At 53.6% G+C, this 18,111-nt stretch overlaps 1 protein-coding gene and 1 long non-coding RNA gene across 4 annotated transcripts; one reads left to right on the plus strand and one right to left on the minus strand.

The window, feature by feature from the left end:
- Nucleotides 1-4,469: 4,469 nt before the first annotated feature.
- Nucleotides 4,470-10,157, minus strand: Sohlh1 (spermatogenesis and oogenesis specific basic helix-loop-helix 1). Of its 3 annotated transcripts, XM_050155257.1 has the most exons (11): nucleotides 9,844-10,157; nucleotides 9,616-9,763; nucleotides 9,068-9,190; nucleotides 8,816-8,899; nucleotides 8,396-8,530; nucleotides 7,862-8,009; nucleotides 7,113-7,237; nucleotides 6,775-6,872; nucleotides 6,021-6,228; nucleotides 5,412-5,488; nucleotides 4,470-4,859 (listed from the first exon to the last, which is right to left on the minus strand). In XM_050155257.1, the coding sequence occupies exons 4-11, from the start codon at nucleotides 8,887-8,889 to the stop codon at nucleotides 4,654-4,656; spliced, it is 1,071 nt and encodes a 356-aa protein (XP_050011214.1). In that variant the 5' UTR covers nucleotides 8,890-8,899; nucleotides 9,068-9,190; nucleotides 9,616-9,763; nucleotides 9,844-10,157; the 3' UTR covers nucleotides 4,470-4,653. The 3 variants fall into 3 exon arrangements, with proteins under 3 accessions (XP_050011214.1, XP_050011215.1, XP_050011213.1); XM_050155258.1 differs by having other exon boundaries at nucleotides 6,021-6,207; nucleotides 9,616-10,157; XM_050155256.1 differs by lacking the exon at nucleotides 9,068-9,190 and having other exon boundaries at nucleotides 9,616-10,157.
- Nucleotides 10,158-10,317: 160 nt separating this feature from the next.
- On the plus strand, nucleotides 10,318-17,818 carry LOC126509383 (uncharacterized). The gene is made up of 3 exons (XR_007594140.1): nucleotides 10,318-10,513; nucleotides 11,030-11,459; nucleotides 17,396-17,818. It is a non-coding gene; the product is annotated as an uncharacterized lncRNA (long non-coding RNA).
- Nucleotides 17,819-18,111: the final 293 nt, after the last annotated feature.

Here is an 18,111-nt window from a genome sequence, read left to right on the forward strand (position 1 = left end):
TTTGAACCCCAATATTGCGTGGACTGGATGTGGTGCAGAGTGCCTGTAACTCAGCACTGGAGAAGGGGGTGCGAAAGGCCAGCAAAAGTTGTCCTTGGCTGCAGAATGAGTCTGAGGCCACCCCAGGATAATAACATACTCTCAAAAAGAAAAAGGCATTTGGGAAGGAGAAAGGGGGGAGTCTGACAAACAAGAAAATGCCCTGGAAACCAAGTATCAGGAGAAAGTGCCCTGCATGATGTTTATATAAATTCAAAAAACAGAACAAAAGTGCTCAGGAACGCAAATTATGTAAAATTGTAAGGAGCAGCGAGGTGGCATCTACTGGGGTCCCACTGGGGAGGAGGGGTGAGACCTAGAGGGGGGCAGAAACCACTGGGCTGCACTTGGCAGCAGATGACTTCAGCAAGCACCGAGTGATGCTGAGGCCCTAGGCAGGTCTGGGGTCTGTCCTGGGTGTAGATACTGCAGTGTCAGTGAGTGTGGCTGCCACCAGCAGGTGCTCAGCTGCAGCTCGCACACTGCTCTCCCAGTTGAGCAGCTGCCTAGAACATGCGTCCACAGTCACTAGTGCACATCACACACACACGCACATACACACACACACACACACAGGAGGGTGGGGAGAGGGAGAACACTTCTGGAGTTTTTCACAAGAGCCATCTGCAGGCCCCAGTCAGCCTGAGACACAGCCTCACAGGTAGCACAAGACTGACACACCTACTTCTGAGCACAGTGCTGCAGGCTGGCGCGAGCTGAGGTCATGTCCGGAAGAGCCCAGGTTGGAGCTTGCTTGGAGACAAGAGCTTTGAGGGGAGACTGTAGGCCACTGGAACAATCACCTGTCTTGAGTAGGAGCTAATGAGGATGTGGATTGGACCCCAGTTGACCACCTGCCTCAGGAGTGGGTACCCCTGGCTGACCACGGCCTCAGGGACAGGTACCCCTGGCTGATCACGGCCTCAGGAGCAGGTGCCCCTGGCTGACCACTGCTTCAGGAGCAGGTGTGACCACTGTCTACTGGAGATCATCCTTCAATCAGGAGTGTCACTTGAGCCCCCTGAAAATTGCTGCGAATGCCACAAACCCAGAGATTATTTTTCAAGCAACCCCCGGGGCCCACCTGGCTGGCTGAAGGCTGTGAGAGGATCTGCAAACAGAGTGGGGGGGAGCACTGGGGCATGGACACAGGAGGATGACCAGGAGGGGATGGGGAGGATGGGGGATGGGGGTGGGGGATGGTCTGAAGTCAGAAACAACTGGGGCCCAGGAACCAGGATGTGGCATTTACTCCATCTGTGGTTATCAGATGCCTGCATCCCAATGCAGCAGCCAAGACAAGAGAACCTACACGAAGGGAAAGCAAGGCCCACACGCACACACATGTACACACATGTACACACATGCATGCATCCATGGTGTGCCCCGCAACAAACTCGTACACATGCCTCCACACGCCCCACACATTTCTACACATTCACTCCTCTGTCAAAGGAAACACCCCAATCTTCTAAAGGTTCAGCTGTCTGTTCCTGTGGGGATCTCCCTGTTGTGTAAGGAACATAGGCAAACCTGGGTCCTACCTCACCCTTTCTGAGCTCCAGATAAGAACTCAGCTCTTATGCACAAGGAGAATATGGGCCTCGTGAAAGCAGGGGTGTATAGTTTCACAGAACTGTGTGCTTGCTGGAGAGGTAAGAAGTGGGGTGAGACACACTTCTAACTGCCCCAAATCCCCTTCCCGCAGCCATCCTTGAAGGCCATGACTTGCCAAGACCCTGCAGAAGGGCCTCTGATACTCCGAATGCTGGCACGTGACCCAGCTCCCCTCACCTAACACAAAGCACACGGGCTCTCTTCAAAGGTTCTGAGGCCCCATGGACAGAGAAATGCCAACACCTCCTCCCCCCGCAGGTCTCTGTCACGGAGTCTCTAGGCAGTAAGTCCCCCAAATAGGCTGAGGACACACATAGGCCCTGTTGTCCAAACCACAGCCCGAGCACTGGGGGTTCCAGAGGAACCCAGCAGTCTGAAGGGTTCCAGAAATAGTCTCACAGCAGTCTGAAGGGAGATCATAGCAGCACCTGCTGACGACACGTGGCTCCCCTATGAAGTATGATTCTAATGCGAGCCCCTTGCCTACCCCACTGGGATTCCTGCTCTGAGGAAAGCCCACAGAGCAGGCAGCACTGCTGTGTGCCTGTTATGCCACCAGACTGCATGCCCCAAGCTTTGGGCGACCTGCAGACGCAGGGCATTGGGAGAGGATGTTGGTAGAAATGAAAACAGGGCTGTGACACCCCGGAATCCAGCTTTCAGTGGGCGCTTTTCCCCAAGCAGGGTGATCACTGCACAGGGCCGGGGATTGAGGATGGGCGGAGCTGATTCTCAGGGAGGATGGTCAGATCCATGCACTGGGGCCTAGGATGAGCTGCGTAGGAGCGGCAGGGTTCTGCAGAGGGAAATGGAGCAGTGTTGGAGCAGTCCATGTGGACCGGGGTACAGAACCGCCAGCAAGACTAACCAGGGTGGCTGCTCGCAGCCTCCTAAACCCAGCCGGACGAGAACATTCTGCAATCTCAGCTAGCTGTATCAATAATATTTTTTAAAAAAGGTGAGGTATGGTTGCACAAGGAACCACACCTGTGTCCACAGAGCCTTACAGGCGTAGACACCATGGCCAGGCCCCTGATCCAGGAAGCCCCTTTCCTATGCTCCTCTGTGGGGTAGGGTCTGAAGTCCCCAACTCTCCTGGAATCAAGTACTACTCAAAGTCTGCCCTCAGTCCCAGGACCCTGAGGCTGTGGTCCCCCACTACCTGAGCAGGGTCTGTGACCCATTACTGCTCTTACCCACAAGAACCTAGCTGGGCCTCAGGTTCATTCTTGTCTCTGGTTCAGGAAGGAGAGACCACCTGCCTCCTGCAGTGGGGTCTACTCCTGTGGAAATTTCTTCCCTCCCCTCAGACCTAAGCCATGACTCTGAACATATCAACCCAGGCTCCCCGCCTCTCTCAGGTGCCACAGGTAAGGCTGCACACCAACCACAGTGGTACCCAAGGTTTAAAAGGTCCAAAAGAGGGTTGGCTGCAGAGATGGTTGAGCACATCCAGTCTATCTGCAGGGAGGGTCGAGTAGGACTCAGACAGCTAACCTTCCATGTCCTGCCTTAGGGCTACAAAACCAGAAAGAGCAGCAGGCCGGGACCCTGGCTCCGCCTAAGGCCACGTGCTTGTGAATGGTGGGCCATGTCCAAGGACAGGGGAGCAGTCACACAGCAGGGCAGGTATGGATGCTCACCCTCCTGTGGCTGTGACGTGCACACATTATGCCCAACATATGGGCATAAGCATACATGCATACCCTAACATAAATACAACATTCATGCGCACACAGATACACAAATGCCAGACAGACAAAAATACATACACATCTATATGGGTACACAAACACACTTGCTGTTGGCCTTAGCATACATAATATGCACACAAGCACACCCATGGAGTCTTCTAGAAGACAAGCGAATTCAGACAACCGGAGTTAATAGGCTCAAACAGCCGACAAGCAAAGTGAGGCCCCAATCCCTGTGCTCAAGAGATCTGATGTGGTTCTGGCACACTAGCAGCCAGGAACCTGGAAGCCACTCCCTCTTCTGACCAGTCTTCAGCCCTGTAAATCATGGGAGCTGGTGATGGTGAGGTCCTGGGGGTGGACAGCTCAGCTCAGCGCCCACCTGGACCACAGTGGTACGAGCGCTCAGACCCTCCTGGACCATCACGTGGCCCTCTCAGCTCCTGGGATGTGTGATGATCTCAGCGCTCACAGCCCCCAAGTGCTTCATCCCACACCACCTGCTCCGAGCTTTTGTCTGCAGTGACTCATGGGAATGAATGGAACATTCCACTGGCTGTGGGGGCAGCCTTGTGGGAGCTCTGATCTCACATTCAAGGTTCTTGGAAGAATTGGGCTGGGCTGCTCTGGCCCCAGAACAGGGACTGATATGGGGGAGGAAGTCCCAGGGACCTGGAGCTGTCTCCAAATGCAGAGAACAGGACAAGCCTGCAGCCTGCCCAGAACAGACGACCAATGCCAATCTTCAGTCTGCCCACAGCAGCCCAGCGTGGAATGTGTGGGCAGACACGGAGGGTCGCCAGGAGCCCATGTACAGCAAGTACAGAGGTGACTGGCAGTAAAAGGGGAACCATCCCTTCCCCCAGGACATAGTGTACTGGGAGAAAAGACACAGGACCCCCTTGAAAGGCCCCACCCATCTCAAATACCTGACCCCAAGGAGGAGAACGGCACCTGGTCTCTAGCACCTCTCTGGGAGAAAGGCACAGAACTGGGTTATTTAGGGATCCCACCAAGCTGAGAGCCTCTCAGAAAGCATCCAGACAGCTGCCTGTGCTCTGAATGGAGTTGGGGCAATATGCCCAATGAATTGGATTAATTACTCAAAAGTCAGAGAAATTGTGCTTCTGCCAGGAAAACCACTTTCCTCTTTAATACAAACTCCACTAGCAGCTCTGCCAGTCCCCCTCAAATTAGACCACAGCTGCAAACCAAACCCCAAATACAACGCCCAGGCAAGGGTCAGGGGCACAGTCTAACCACATGCTCCGTGCTGCCCTGCCCCCAAGCTGACATAACCCAACTAGCAGGGGAAAAAGTCAGGGAAGATGCTGTCTGCTTCATCCTTCAGGGCCAGGCCAGGGCTGCCAAAATCCAAGCCCCACAGCTCTACCGGGCCAGCATGGAGCTCCTGGGAGCTGGGCTCAGGATCTCCCACAAAGCTTGCCTCTGCCCTCTCCATAGGGCTGCTCATGCTCAGGGTTGGGCCTCCTCTGCCCTCCACCGACCCTGGAAGAAAAGGGAACATCAGTATGGCAGGCACATACCCCGACACCAGCCATAGGCTGGTCACGGCATAAGGGGCTTCCCACGCTGCTACCACCCTGGCCATTCTGCAAGCCCTTTGTCCCTCTGTCTGAGAAGGGAATGTGAACCTGACTCCTCCCTGTAAGTGGGATGAGCCCAGCTCTGCTGACCCTACATAGGAGATCTACTCGTGGAAGAACCACAGCAGTGTTCCTTCAACACTGGACCCGAGAGGCAGTGAAGACATACAGCATATGCTTTGTCTACCACACGTCCTGGTGGCCCCATGGAGCTGACCTGGGAGCATTACTGAAAACATCCAGGACTCCACACAGCCATTTCCACACACGCTCATGCAGCCACACACGGTCACATTTTACCATCACCAGACAAGGAGGGGGAGACGACCTGGGGACTCTGGGTCAGAGAGCAAGCTGGGCCTGGGCAGTCTCCCTGGTCCTGTCAGGTTGGACACATGCCCTCGAGCCAGGGTCAGTGTGGGGAAAGGGAGCCTGGGCTCACAGCCCCACTCACCCAACCACCAATCAGGGTTGGTGGCCAGCAGAAAGGGTGTTCCATCCATCACGTCAGACCCTGCTCCTGTGGCGTACCTGGAGATGAGAAGATCCCTTAGTGGACAAGTGCATCTAGGCAACAGAAACTCAGCAGAAACCAATCCCAATCATACAAAGGCTCCACAGAGGCTCAGATCGCCAGCACCAAGTATGGAAGTCCAAGTCCCAGGGTGCAGGCCCTAGCCACAGGGCTCTGCTGAACAGAGATCTATGCTGGCTTCTCCAGCCACGGCTTCATCCCCATCCCTCCCCTCTGCCTCCCACACTCCAGCTGGTGTGTGCTCCCCAAACACAAATTTATTTCATCATCAGCCCAAACAAAAGACAATTAGGAGACAAAAATGTTTTAGAAACACATATCAGAAAGCCACATGGTGAGTCTGGCTTGGGCCTGTTGCCTGGGCCTCCTCTCAATGTGGGGTGGATAAAAGTCAGGACTGGAAGCATCCAGAAGTGGAGAAAGGCACAGGCTAGCGCTGGACTGAAGGCAGGCAAGTGATGCTGCCACTGACAGACAGACAGACGGATGGATGGATGGACAGAAAGACACACACACACAAGTATGCACCTGGCATCAGGCACAGATGTCAGGACCAAGTTGGTCTCCTCAGCCAGTATGCCTGGAGATTCAGTGTCCCTGGCCAAGGATCCCACGGGGTGCAGCCCACCAGAAATGATGTCACTTGTCTGGGGGCTGGCTAATTGCCATGAGTGAGGAAGCCAGGGTGAGAGCCCAGGACTCAAGCTGGAAGGCTCTGGGCTCAAGCTGGAAGGCTCTGAGTGGAAAGCAGAAAGGTTAGCTACTGTCCTACGCTATGCACATGTGAACCCCAGAAGTATTTAACAGGGACCCAAGCAGAGGAGTGTCCAAAACCAGGTGTCCAACCCCATGGGCTCAAATCAGGAGTGCCCATCAGCACTGCTCCTGTGACCCTGAGCTCCTCCCTCAGAACAGCTGCCTATCCCCATGATCCCCATACACGTGGCTGCTTAGAAGTCCTGTCCAGCCAGCTGAGACGTCTAGACAAGGAAAATACAGTCGATGGGAGACGAAACAGCCAGAAAGGGCAAGTGTAAGCTGCCATCAGGCACCTATTGACCAGGGCTTGGCATCGGGAACAATACCCCATGGCCTGGAGCTAAAGCTAGAAAGGCTTCAGGCCTCAGAGTCACCCCAATTTCAGCACAGGCAGAGGTGAGACAGCCGGCTGTTGCTAGACTCTGGGCACAGGAAAGGTAGCACTAAAGCAATAGTGCCAACCATTTCAGGGTCAGAGGTCACCCAGCCCAGGCACTGAATGACAGTGTGCTCTGGGGTTTACCATCAGGGGAGGAGGATCTCTCCAGCAGCTCTGACATTCTCTCTGTGTCAGGTTTCTGGTCCATACCCAGCGTCCCGCAGCACGGGGGGTCCTGCGCCCTGAGAGAGTATAAGACATTAAAAAGGAACTCAAGAGACCCACAGAGCAGAAGAGTCAAGTGAGCCTGCTGACAACATCTGGGCGAGACTGTCACAGCAGGCTCTCAAAGGACTATGGCAAAGCCCGAGAGCATGAGCAGTGTTGTTTAAGGTGTGTGAGGGGTCAAGTACGACTATGCCTCTGAATACTATCGCTCAGACAGAGCCCAGGGCCCAGGGATGGGCCGCGGGGACACTGACCGAGCTGCACCAGATGCTTTCGCGATCCCGGGCTCCGGCTTGCTGTCCTCCATCTGATCCGCCAGGGTTACCTGCACAACATCCCCCTGCCACATGTGCCACATCTCCTGGGAAGGCTGAGCAACCTGCAGTTTAAAGGCACACATACCAGGCGGCAGCAGCTCAGGGTGGGGAAAGCAGTCATCAGGCTGTTGCCCTCCGCCCAGCCTCCCCATCAGACACCCAAGGACACCCAGGGAGTCCCTTGAGTTGGCGTGGGCCCAGAACAGGGAAAGGATGTGTAAGCACTGACATTTCACCCCTCCAACACCTCCCTGTTCTTGAGTCAGCCTGTATCCACCCAGGGGCTTGACCACAGGGCCTCAAGTCATCAGAACAGAGTTCTCCTCAAGCACAGGCATGACAAACACACATGGGACTGAGAATCAGGCAGGTGTCTTGGAATCAGCGGGTAGGGGAAGTCTAAGCATAAATGTTCTTGGCCAGAATTGGGCACATGGAGACCCTGACACCCCCAACAGTGGCATCACATACGGGCAACTAATCAAGCTACAGTATTGGGGAGAGACAGTGGATGCGTGCCCCCTCCAGAGAACACCAACCGGTAGGTTTGAATGCATCATGAGGGTGCAGAAGATGTGGCCAATTTGCGCTGAAGGATGGGGCCCGAGGATGCTGCCCCTAAACAAGGCTATTACACAGCAGATCCACTACAGAGGCTTGACAGGGCTCACATGCTTACAACTCACAGAGAGCTGCTCCCAGCCAGGAGCCATACTGTGGGCAAGCTGGAGGAAGTGCACAGCCATCTCCAGGACCGATGCCATGTCCTCCCGCCGGCCATCAAAGTGAGGCAGCAGACCCCGCAGGCGTTCACAGCTCAAGGAGATCCGCCTCCTGCTTCCAGACAAGAGAAGGGAAAAGAGTCTCCAGAACCCATCACCAAGCAGCCCCCAAGACCTCCTGAGCAGCAAAGTCAGCCCACCAGCAGCCTGAACCTCTGGGGCTGTGGCACACAGTAACTCGAGACTGAAGGTACAGCCCTGAGGCAGCTCTGTTCTGGTATGTGTAAGAATGAATCCAAGTCAGGCGTCTAGCCGCTAGAGGAACCTAACACACTAGTCTGTGGACCACCAGGGCCCCTGCCCTCCTTTTACAAGGCTGAGTTTACTTGGGGATCTGGTGTTAATTCTGATTGGTCCAAATTGGTAGAACCTGGCTAAGCCACAGACTCCTCCACCCCCATTTCTCTGACGCACTGTCCATCCTGAAGCTGCTCTCACCTGCGTTCTCTCTCGCTGACCACGTTTCTCCGAAGGCAGGAGCCACAATTTGCGGCAGCCGCAGGAACTGCACGGGGGCCTGAGCCCTGTGAGGGAGTCTGTAAGTTGTCCCGAGTCTCAGGCTGAGGAGTCTTACTACAGAGAACAAAGCCAAGACCACTTGTGAACACCAGAAAAGCCACCAGCGCCCCACCTGGAGAACCAAGGCATTTGGAGTGGACGTCTGGAAGGCAGTGGCGGACAGGCCTGGGTCATCCAGGCAGACCACCTGTCCAGCTCGTAACCCCTCCCCCACCTCTCCACGCCAAGATGGGGCGCTCTGCCCGGCTGTGCCAGGCAAGGCGAAGACAAAAATTAGACCCTGGGCAAAGAAAAGCCTGGGGACCCGACTCTCTCAAACCCCGTCAATCCACGGTTTACCTGCATCCGGTGAAGCCGGAGACTCCATAAGCTTCAGTGGTCCGCTCGGTCCGCTCGTGGCCTCTGGACGCCATGGGCACGAAGCTGGAGGGAAAAAGCAACAACCGGAAGCCACGGATAGCCCCCAGCTCTGCTCGCCAGCCTGTCCTCACCCACACTCTGCCTACCCCCGGGAGCGCTGCATCCAACCAGCACCCAGAGGCCCACTCTCACGCAAGCACCTCGCCACGCCCACCCCTCACGCCTGCCCACCTCGTGCTGGGCTTGCTCCGCCCCTCCTCGTGTTTGGCTGGCTGCTTCACGTGCTGGCCTTCAGGCCACGTGACCTGACTGCAGTCCACGTGAGGGCTTACAGCCCGGGTTCTAGCCACTTTGCTAGAAAGTAGCAAAATGGTTCCACCCATCAGGTCTCTAGCAAATTACTAGGGGCGTGGCCTGCCAGGTGCCCAGGCCTTCTCTTGCACTTTTGCCAAGCGTTGGTTCCTTCCCACCCGAGGTGACTCTGTGCCTACAGCTCTTTGGCATTGCGTCCAGGACTCTTTGGAGTCCAGCCCCACCCTCAAGAACCTCACAATTTAGTTGGGAGAGGGAGGCTGGTCCACTGTGTAGGTGACACCTATAGGATCCTGCCCAGTCTTAGGAAGTCTATAGGGTGTCTAGGCTTGCCCTCCCAGACTGTTCTTCTAGAAGGTGTTCTTCCCAAGTGCTCAGTTATCCCCGACGCTACAGGATCACCAGAGCCAAGCAGTGTCTGCCCTCTCCTGACTCACCCGCTACCTAACGTGACTGGCTCTACTTACCAGCAAATGTCAGAGATGCTGTCATTTAAGCCACATGAGCCCCGGGTCTTGATCCCTCAGCCAGACACGTGAGCCACCATTCTTCTCGGTCTCAGCCAGTACCAAGGTTTGGAGACCCCCATGCGGAGTCGTCCTCAAAAGCTCCATCCTAGCCAGCAAGAGCCCTCAGCAAATATTGGATGACTGGAGACGGGCGTGGTGGGGTGGAGTGGGAAAGTGGAGAGAGACCTGAAGGGATGTGTAGTACTGACAGATGGGTGTTAGCCGTGCGGGCATTCCAGCGGGAGTTCTCCTGGGGATGGTTGGTGCAGATCGCTGAACCTTTCCCGGTGGCCTGCAAAGAATGGAAAGGACCATGCCACATAGCAGAACCTCTTACCTCTGCTTCCCGTTGGAGTCCTGGGTGATGGGAGTGGGGATCCGCTGGAGAAAGGTGATTCTTGGAGCAGTAGGAGGAACAGTCTCGTCCCTCTCTTCATGCTTGGTTGGCCCAGCCAGGGCTGCAGGATGGAGAGGGAGTCAGCGGTGCTGCTGACATGGGCTCATGAGCTCGGGTCACCTTGGTGGGGAGGCACAGTACTGGACTAAAGTAAGTTCCCAATTGTGGGGGAGGTGTGGATCAGGAGCCAGGGGCTTATCTTTGCACTGGAAGCCCAGGGCCATGGATTAGACCTCTTTAACAGTAAGCAAGCTCCAGTTAAATGCTTTCTCTTTCTCTCTAGGCCATGGTGTCTCTTCACAGCAATAGAACACTGACTAAGACAGATCCTTTGGAGAGACTTGAAGGGTGTAAGGTCAGCGGCCAGCATCCTGGGAACCCTCAAGTATACTGACCTGGGCCCCCGGGTCTGGACAAAAGCATGAATGGAAGTCAGTGTAACCCCTACCAATCTTCTAGGTATTGTGTTTTGTCTCCCCTGCTCCCCTCCTCATGGTGGGTTTGATGACGGCTATTTAAAACACTGGCAGCAAAGCCTCCTGGGACCCAGAAGGCCCATATTCAAGGTTTCAAGATGTCTCCTCAATACCCCACCTATCAGAGTGTGGTCCTGCATCACTAAACTATAGCATCTGAACATGGCACCACACCCACCCCACCACTTGCTGAAAGGTGCCCATGTGACTGAGGGCTGGTGTCTAGACAGCACCTCGGCCTAGCAGGTTCCTGGGCACTGGAGCTCTCAGTGCAGGCCTCCACCCACCTGAGCACTGTTGGAAGAGGAGGAAGAAGGGGAAAGCTGGCAGGACACAGGAGCAGCGCGGTGCAAATGGGTGCTTGCCTACTTTAAATGCAGAGGGCCTTTTCCTTCCCTGTGTCCCACGTAAGCCAGAGTCACCCGAGTAAGGGCACATAGCCCTCCCTGAGGCATGATTAGGGTTTCTATCTGTAAAGGGTCTCCTTTCTGACTTTCAGGGTGAGGAGGCTTTTCAGATCCAGCGATGAAATGAGTGCCCCACCACCACCACCACCACCAAAGATGTACAAGAGACTTAGAATTAGACCCTTGACAGCCTTTCAGGTCTCGGCCTGACGCTGGTAAAGGTGTGATCGGCAGGGGGCGCGCGCGGACAGGCGTCTGAACCACAACTATCGGATTTGTTGTTGCCCCCTCAACATGCGCGCGCGCATACACACACACACACACACACAATCTTGAGAGAAAAAAAAAATGCTAAGAGTTTCGGGGCAGAGAGAAGAAAGGCGATTGCGGTTTCTGACTCATTCTGCCTCACAGCTGGTCCGCATGCCTCTTATTGATGTGAGCGCACCTGGGGAAGCATCCGCCTAGAGGCACTCAGTGACCCGACCTTCTTGAATTTGACGACTGCTGATGCACCCCCAGGTACGGGTTGCTGCACTCCGCCCCAAGGGAGTCAGCACCTTTCTGTGGGAATTCCCTGGTCTCCTATTGGTTCGTCCTCCTTGTCCAGGCCTCTCATCCTCAGGAGCCTCTACAGAGGCTCTTGGGGAGGAGCGTTTGTTTAGACCGGCCTGCTGTCGCCAGCCACAGGGGTGCCTGAACACAGCCATTTCTAGGTCCAGAATTCAGACTGTACAGGCACGGGGGAGGGGAGGAATGAGAATAAGGTGAGGTACAGAGAGCGCCCTTCCCCCGTACCCCCTTGCAAAGAGCGCTCAGTTACAGGCACGAGGAGGGATGCAATGCCTCCCACAAGGGGCTTCACATGAGAACAGCGGCGCTGGGACCAGAAGTACACCACACAGAAAGGCATTCTCCAGGGCAGCCCCTTCCAAGCAAAGCCCGTGGGAAGAGGGCGAGTGTGAGCTGTCAGAAGACATCGGTCAATGGTAGTTGTCTGCTGGTCACGTATTTGCAGCTACCGACTGTCGATCCCTGTGAGGAAGGATTTACAGCAACCTGGGAGTCAGCCCTTCTAGACAGCAGGAGTACATAGCTTTACCTACCCAAGTGACCACGTGGGTGCATCACTGGCTAGGGACCCAGGGTCAACAGCAGCACACTGAGGGCAATGGCCCTGGTCCTGGTCCTCCCTGCTCCCTTCCCCACCCCTTGTCCTCTGGGTGCAGCTAGTCTCCAAGCATACAGAAAGGCAGACAGGAGATGCCACTGCTGATGGGGGACTCAGTTTCCCCAGTGTAAAATGAGAGGCGGGACAGCTGGTCTTTGAAGACCGTCTTGGGTGAGGGTACAGGTCTTCGGCTGGGGCTTCCAGGGCCAGGCAGACTCCTAGAAGTACTAGGGGAGGAGATGTGTGGCTGGAGCAAATTCTCTGAAAGCAAACAGTGTCCTTGGGAAGGAGACAACACCTGTCCCTCCCCCTGGCTTCTCTGGAGTCAATCAAGGAGTGTCTGTCAGGCAGAGTAACCCCAAGAGGTCTCTCTGGTTTCTGTGCCCTTGCTTTTCTGGGACCTTCTGCCACTTATCTCCGTGATTTTCTGTCACCCTCCCTGCGCAGTCAGTCTGGCATGAACACTGTGGCCTTGAGGTCTGGGCTTCAGCTCTATTACTAGTGGCATCCTCCACCTGGCACTGCCCACAAATCCTCGGTCCCGCCCCCATCTCAGCCTGGCCTCCATCCCTGTCGAGATTTGCTCTCCAAGCTGCAGGTGGAGCTGCGGCCAGGGCTGGAGGGCTGGTGTTGGGCAGGCAACATGAGGAGGGCAGGGGAGCAAGACGAGGTGAGCCTGGGTGATACCGAGGCTGGCAGTAACAGTGGCCTCAGCGGAGACCTAGGGGTGGGAAATCTGTGGGCAGACTCCTGTACCAGGACTCAGGTAGAGTGGAGCAGCCCTGCCTTGGATGTATCTCTGTTTTACAGGCGCTGGGAGATGTGAGCCACAGTGCTTTTGTCAAAAGAGTTGGAGTCTCGAGACATTCCACCCCCAGAATCTGCCAGCTCATATCTACCAGCCCTGTGCCACTGTGGCTCAGACACCCAGACTTTATAGCTGAAAAGTAGGGGTCCAAAGAGAAGCTCTCATCCCTTCAATGGCAACTCTATACCTGAGCCCTATACTCCCTGGCATCACCTCAAGGCCCCTGTTGTGTGGCCCCAGGTCCCAGTGAACTCAGGGTCACTAGACATTGTCCTCTTCTGCCATACCCCTTTTGTGATTCAGGATTCTTCTGCCCCAGGTGACATGCACTATGGCAGAGGGAGGGGCCATGACATTGCTGTCCCCACTCCCCACTTGGTTTTTTGAGTCGTGGTTTCTTTCTCTGTGTAGCCCTGGAACTCACTCTGTAGACCAGGCTAGCCTTGAACTCACAGAGGTCCACTTGCCTTTGCCTTGTGAAGGCTGGGGTTAAAGGTGTGTGCCACCACCGCCCGGGCTGTCTTAAAGCCAGACAATTCTCTGCACTTGCCATTCCAGTGCACTTCCCACCAGAGCTGGAACTGTATGTTCTGAACAGCCTGGATCCCAGCCATCTTGAGACCCTCTGGGCCCTGAAGACTAAAGGCACTGAACTTGATCCTGGCCTCCAGCCAATGTACGTGCCTGGCTAGTCCTCTGGATCTGTTGTTAGGAAGTGGTGCCTCCAGGTCAGCAGGAAGTGACCCAAGCCCCGTGAGAAAGAGATGTGAGGGCCCACATGAAGCTCTGGCGGGCAAGAGGCCCAGCAAGACAGCCCCGTACCTGAAGCTGAGGGATGCCAATGCACTGAGCTTCGGCAGCGACTCAGGAGGGCAGAGTGGGAGCCGGGGACAGAATGGTCCCCAGGATTCCACTGCCAATTGCTTAGGTCCTTACATAGCATACGTGAGAGTACTAGCTTCTGCTACCAGTGATGCTGCCTGGCCAGTCCTGGCAAGACAGAACTCTGTTCCCGTGTCATGACTCATCTCAGAGAGTATCTTGGTGTGTTTACCCCTGACGTTTCTTGACCTGGTGCCACACCAACTCCAATGTCGTCTGTGTGACATGACATATGTCATTATGCTGGACGAGAGCTACATGTCCCATGGGACTATGCTTCCTGGAGGTCAATGGCAGATAGCCTGGTATTAGCTGCCCTTGGGGCACAGACAGGATTCTCGAGTAGCTGGCTATGTGGGATATGAGTTTTGCACAATTTCTTTCATAATAATGGTAGTCTTTATATATACAAGACAAGGATCATTCTCTTCAGAAACAGCTTTGAGATAGGGAAGCACACTATGGGAATGTATAAGACTACAACAGAACCTTTGTCATACACAGGGTGTATGATGAGCAAGGGACTAGATGGGTTAATGTTGATGGACAAAGACTGTTATATTATACTCTAAACTTTATGATTAGGCTTGCTAGATCCCAACCCCCATAGTGTCTGCTGCATAAGAAGGTACTAAAAAGTATATTTCAACAGGTGCAGAGAACTGATTAGGTATATTTGGTCACTAGATGAAATAAAGGGTTAGGAAGAGGAAGGGCCATGATAGCGATAATGAGACAGAAACTTTCTATTCATAAGATGAAACCACTTGTCTGAGGTTTACGTTCCCAAGGACAAGATTTCCTCTTCTAAGGATGCTTTATGTCTAACACCTGTTCCTGATAATATACTTTTCTTAAATATTGCTGATGTGACTGAAAGAAGCTTTCATACTGTGCCAACCAATGATACATGACCTTCTGATTTGTTCTTAGTTTGAATACTATATAATGAAAACATGAATTCAGTAAAATCGCAGCAGATTCCAACCACTCTCTTGTGTGTTGTGTCTGTCTGTCATTTGCCGAATTTGTGCCTTCCTGTTACCAGGACCCTGCTTCTCCCACAGTCTGAGTGGCTCCCCTGAGCCGGTCTGTGGCAACCTGGTTTCCAGAGATGTGGAGAGATTTCCAGATCTTGTCGCAGGGGCTACCAACCACCAAAGGTGGCACCTCTGTCCCGTTGAACTATTCTGGAGTTCTCTGAAATGGGACAGTACACACAGATTAGGGGTGCTGACCGAAGAAGAGTTGCCTCCCTGGCCCCAAACACATATGCTGAGAGTCTACATGACCTCACACAACTATGTGTGTCAAGTACCTGGTATACACCCACTGTGGCTGTGTGTAAGAGCCAGAAGCGGCCAGGAGCAGCCCACCAACTAGATCAAACCATGAGTGTGGGAAACAGTGGGAAGGGGAGCAAAGGCACCCCCAGTGCTGAACGTAAGAGTTGGACTGGCTCAGGGAATGAAGACAGTGTTCAGTTTGAGAAGACAGAGGGGCTAGAAAGATGGCTCAGGGGTTAAGAGTACTTGCTCTTCCAGAAAAAAAAAAAAAAACTAAACCCTGTGTTTGATTCCCAGCACTCACATGGTGGCTCACAACTACCTTCAACTCTAATCGCAATGGGCCTGATATCCTTCTGGCCTCCACAAGTACCAGGCACACACATGGTACATAGACATGCAGGTAAAAGACACACATCACAAGAAAATGGGAGAAGGATGAGGAAGGAGAGGAGGCTGAGGCAGGAAGCTTGCTGGAGCCAGTGAGCTGGAGACTAGCTTAACAGCATAGGGAGACCCTGTCTCGAAAGGAAGAGGACACGATATGGCTGAGTGTCATTCAGGACCTGAATCGATGACATCACCGATAGACAGGCTTTCGTGCAAGGGGGAACTCTCGTGCCCTCCGCCCCAAGACAGAACTACAAACAGCTAAGGAGAGGGAAAAGTATTCAGCCCCAGGGATGAGCACTCTCATTGGTTATCCACTATCAGGTGGTCAGCCCCAAATTCACATACATACAAGCAATACTAAAGTCTCAGCATATATAAATATGGCAATATTTATATATTCATCATTTATACATACATGTAACAATAACAACTTAGAGAGGTCATGAATCCGAAAGGGAGTGAAAGTACCCATGAAAAGGATGAGAAGGAGTAAAAGGAGGAAATGATGGCTCTATTTAATTTTAAAAATAATAAATATATATTTAAAAAAGAAAGGGACGGCTGGGCAGTGGTGGCGCACGCCTTTAATCCCAGCACTCGGGAGGCAGAGGCATGCAGATCTCTGTGAGTTCGAGGCCAGCCTGGTCTACAAGAGCTAGTTCCAGGACAGGCTCCAAAGCTACAGAGAAACCCTGTCTTTAAAAAAATGGGGGGGGGGAACAGAAGTGGCCAAGGGAGGAGTTTCCTGGGTGGGGCCCCTGGGCTGGACAGGTCCTCCTCAGGAGGGGCCTATAGCTGTCCCTAAAACAGGAAAGCAGGGGAAATGAATCGGGAGGATGGCTTCATGTAAGGTAGCATTAGAGCGTTCTGGTTTTAGGTTTGGACACGATGGGTATCACCAGGAGCAGGGGGAGCAGAGGGGCCTGGAGGACTCTGGGAGCTGCAGCCAGCTGATTCTTCACCAGTCTCAGTAGCTGTGTGAGCCTTGACAATCACATCAGCATGTAGGGTTGGAGACAGTGTCTGCCTTGAGACTTGGTAGTGACAGTACAGGTTAGCAGTGGTGGTCACAGGGCTATGGCAGCGTCTCCTCATTCCTCCTGGCATCTGGGCAGTGTTATTTTAAGCAGCTCTGTGGGAAAACATAGAGGACACAACATCTGTCTACTTACTCCTGTGACATGAATTCTTCAGAGTGGAATTGTCAGGCAGAAGGATTCAAACATCATTAAGGCTTTTACCATGTGATCCCCTGGAGGTAGGACCAACTTCATCCTACCAGAACCCAGGGCACAGTGGCTGAGATAACAAACTCAGATGTAGAAACAACTGGCTTCTGGACAGGAAGGCTTGACCCACACAGCCCTTCCCACATATTCTGACGTCACAAGTTTTACCAATTGTAGAGGGGACGGGATCTTCAAAAACTAGTTTAGAAGCAAGGCATTTAGAAGCCCATGCCTTTAATCCCAGCACCAGAGAGGTAGAAGCAGGTGGATTTCTGTGAGCTCAAGGCCAGCCTGGTCTACATAGTGAACTCTAGGACAGCCAGGGCTACATAGACCCTGTCAAAAAAAAAATGCCCACCTAATTTAGACTTTTATTTGGTAGAGTTAGATCATACGAGCTTGCTGCCTTTTGCAACTGCTCCTTTAGGTCTTCTTGATCTCTCTAGACACACAAGGCCACATTCTCAAGGGCAGCCAGCTTCCCAGGCGCAGCTAGAACCAGCGAGAACAAGGAAGAGCCTGGGCATGGTTAAACAGACCTTGCTCTCTGGGGTTCCCTTCCCTTTGAATCTCCCTTTGGTGAGATGGCATTTGCCGCCAAGTCCAGTGTCTTAGCTCGGCTAGGGTTTCTGTTGCTGTGATGAAACACAAAGACCGAAAGGAACTTTTAATTCATTTTACACTTCCAGGTAACAGTGCGTCACTGAGGGAAGTCAGGACGAGAACTCAAGAAGACCGAGAACCTGGAGGCAAGAAGTGAAGCAGAAGCTATTGGGGAATGCTGCCTGCTCCTGTGGCTTGATCGGCTTGCTCTCTTATAGCATCCATTGGTGGCGCCTCCCATAGCGACCTGAGCCTTTTCACATAAGCACCAATCATGAAAATGCCCTGCAGACCTATCTAGTGAAGGCATTTTCTTGATTGAGAGTCCCTCATCCCAAATAACTAGCATGTCAGGTTGACATAAAACTTACCAGGACATCCAACAACCTGAGTTCAATCCCTGAACCCCCATGGCAGAAAGAGAAAAGACTCCACAGAGATGTCCTCTGACCTTCATATGAGTGCCATGACATGTGCACACCCCTCCAAGTAAATGATCAACACGTATCCTTAGCCTACTCATGACCTCTGCCTTTCCCACAGCCTCGATGCAGGAGTGGGGCAATGACGGTTCCTAGGCCCACACAAGGCCTGTGTGTCTTCCTTCAGGTTGATGCAAAAAGCGGCCTCCACGTGCCACTTCAAATGAATCTCCAGCCTCTGTGCAGCTCATCTGAGAACCCTGAGCTTCCACTCTGGGGTGAGGCGTGTGCCTCAGGAGCTGTCAGAGAGCAGCCATGGCTGACGTGGACACCAAGCCCCTCCCCTAGGGACAGCTGCCTACCCCCACAGCCTAACGGCT

This window comes from Alexandromys fortis, unplaced genomic scaffold (genome assembly GCF_014885135.2).
Source record: "Alexandromys fortis isolate MF-2015 unplaced genomic scaffold, M_Fortis_MF-2015_v1.1 scaffold_72, whole genome shotgun sequence".
Classification (NCBI taxonomy): domain Eukaryota; kingdom Metazoa; phylum Chordata; class Mammalia; order Rodentia; family Cricetidae; genus Alexandromys; species Alexandromys fortis.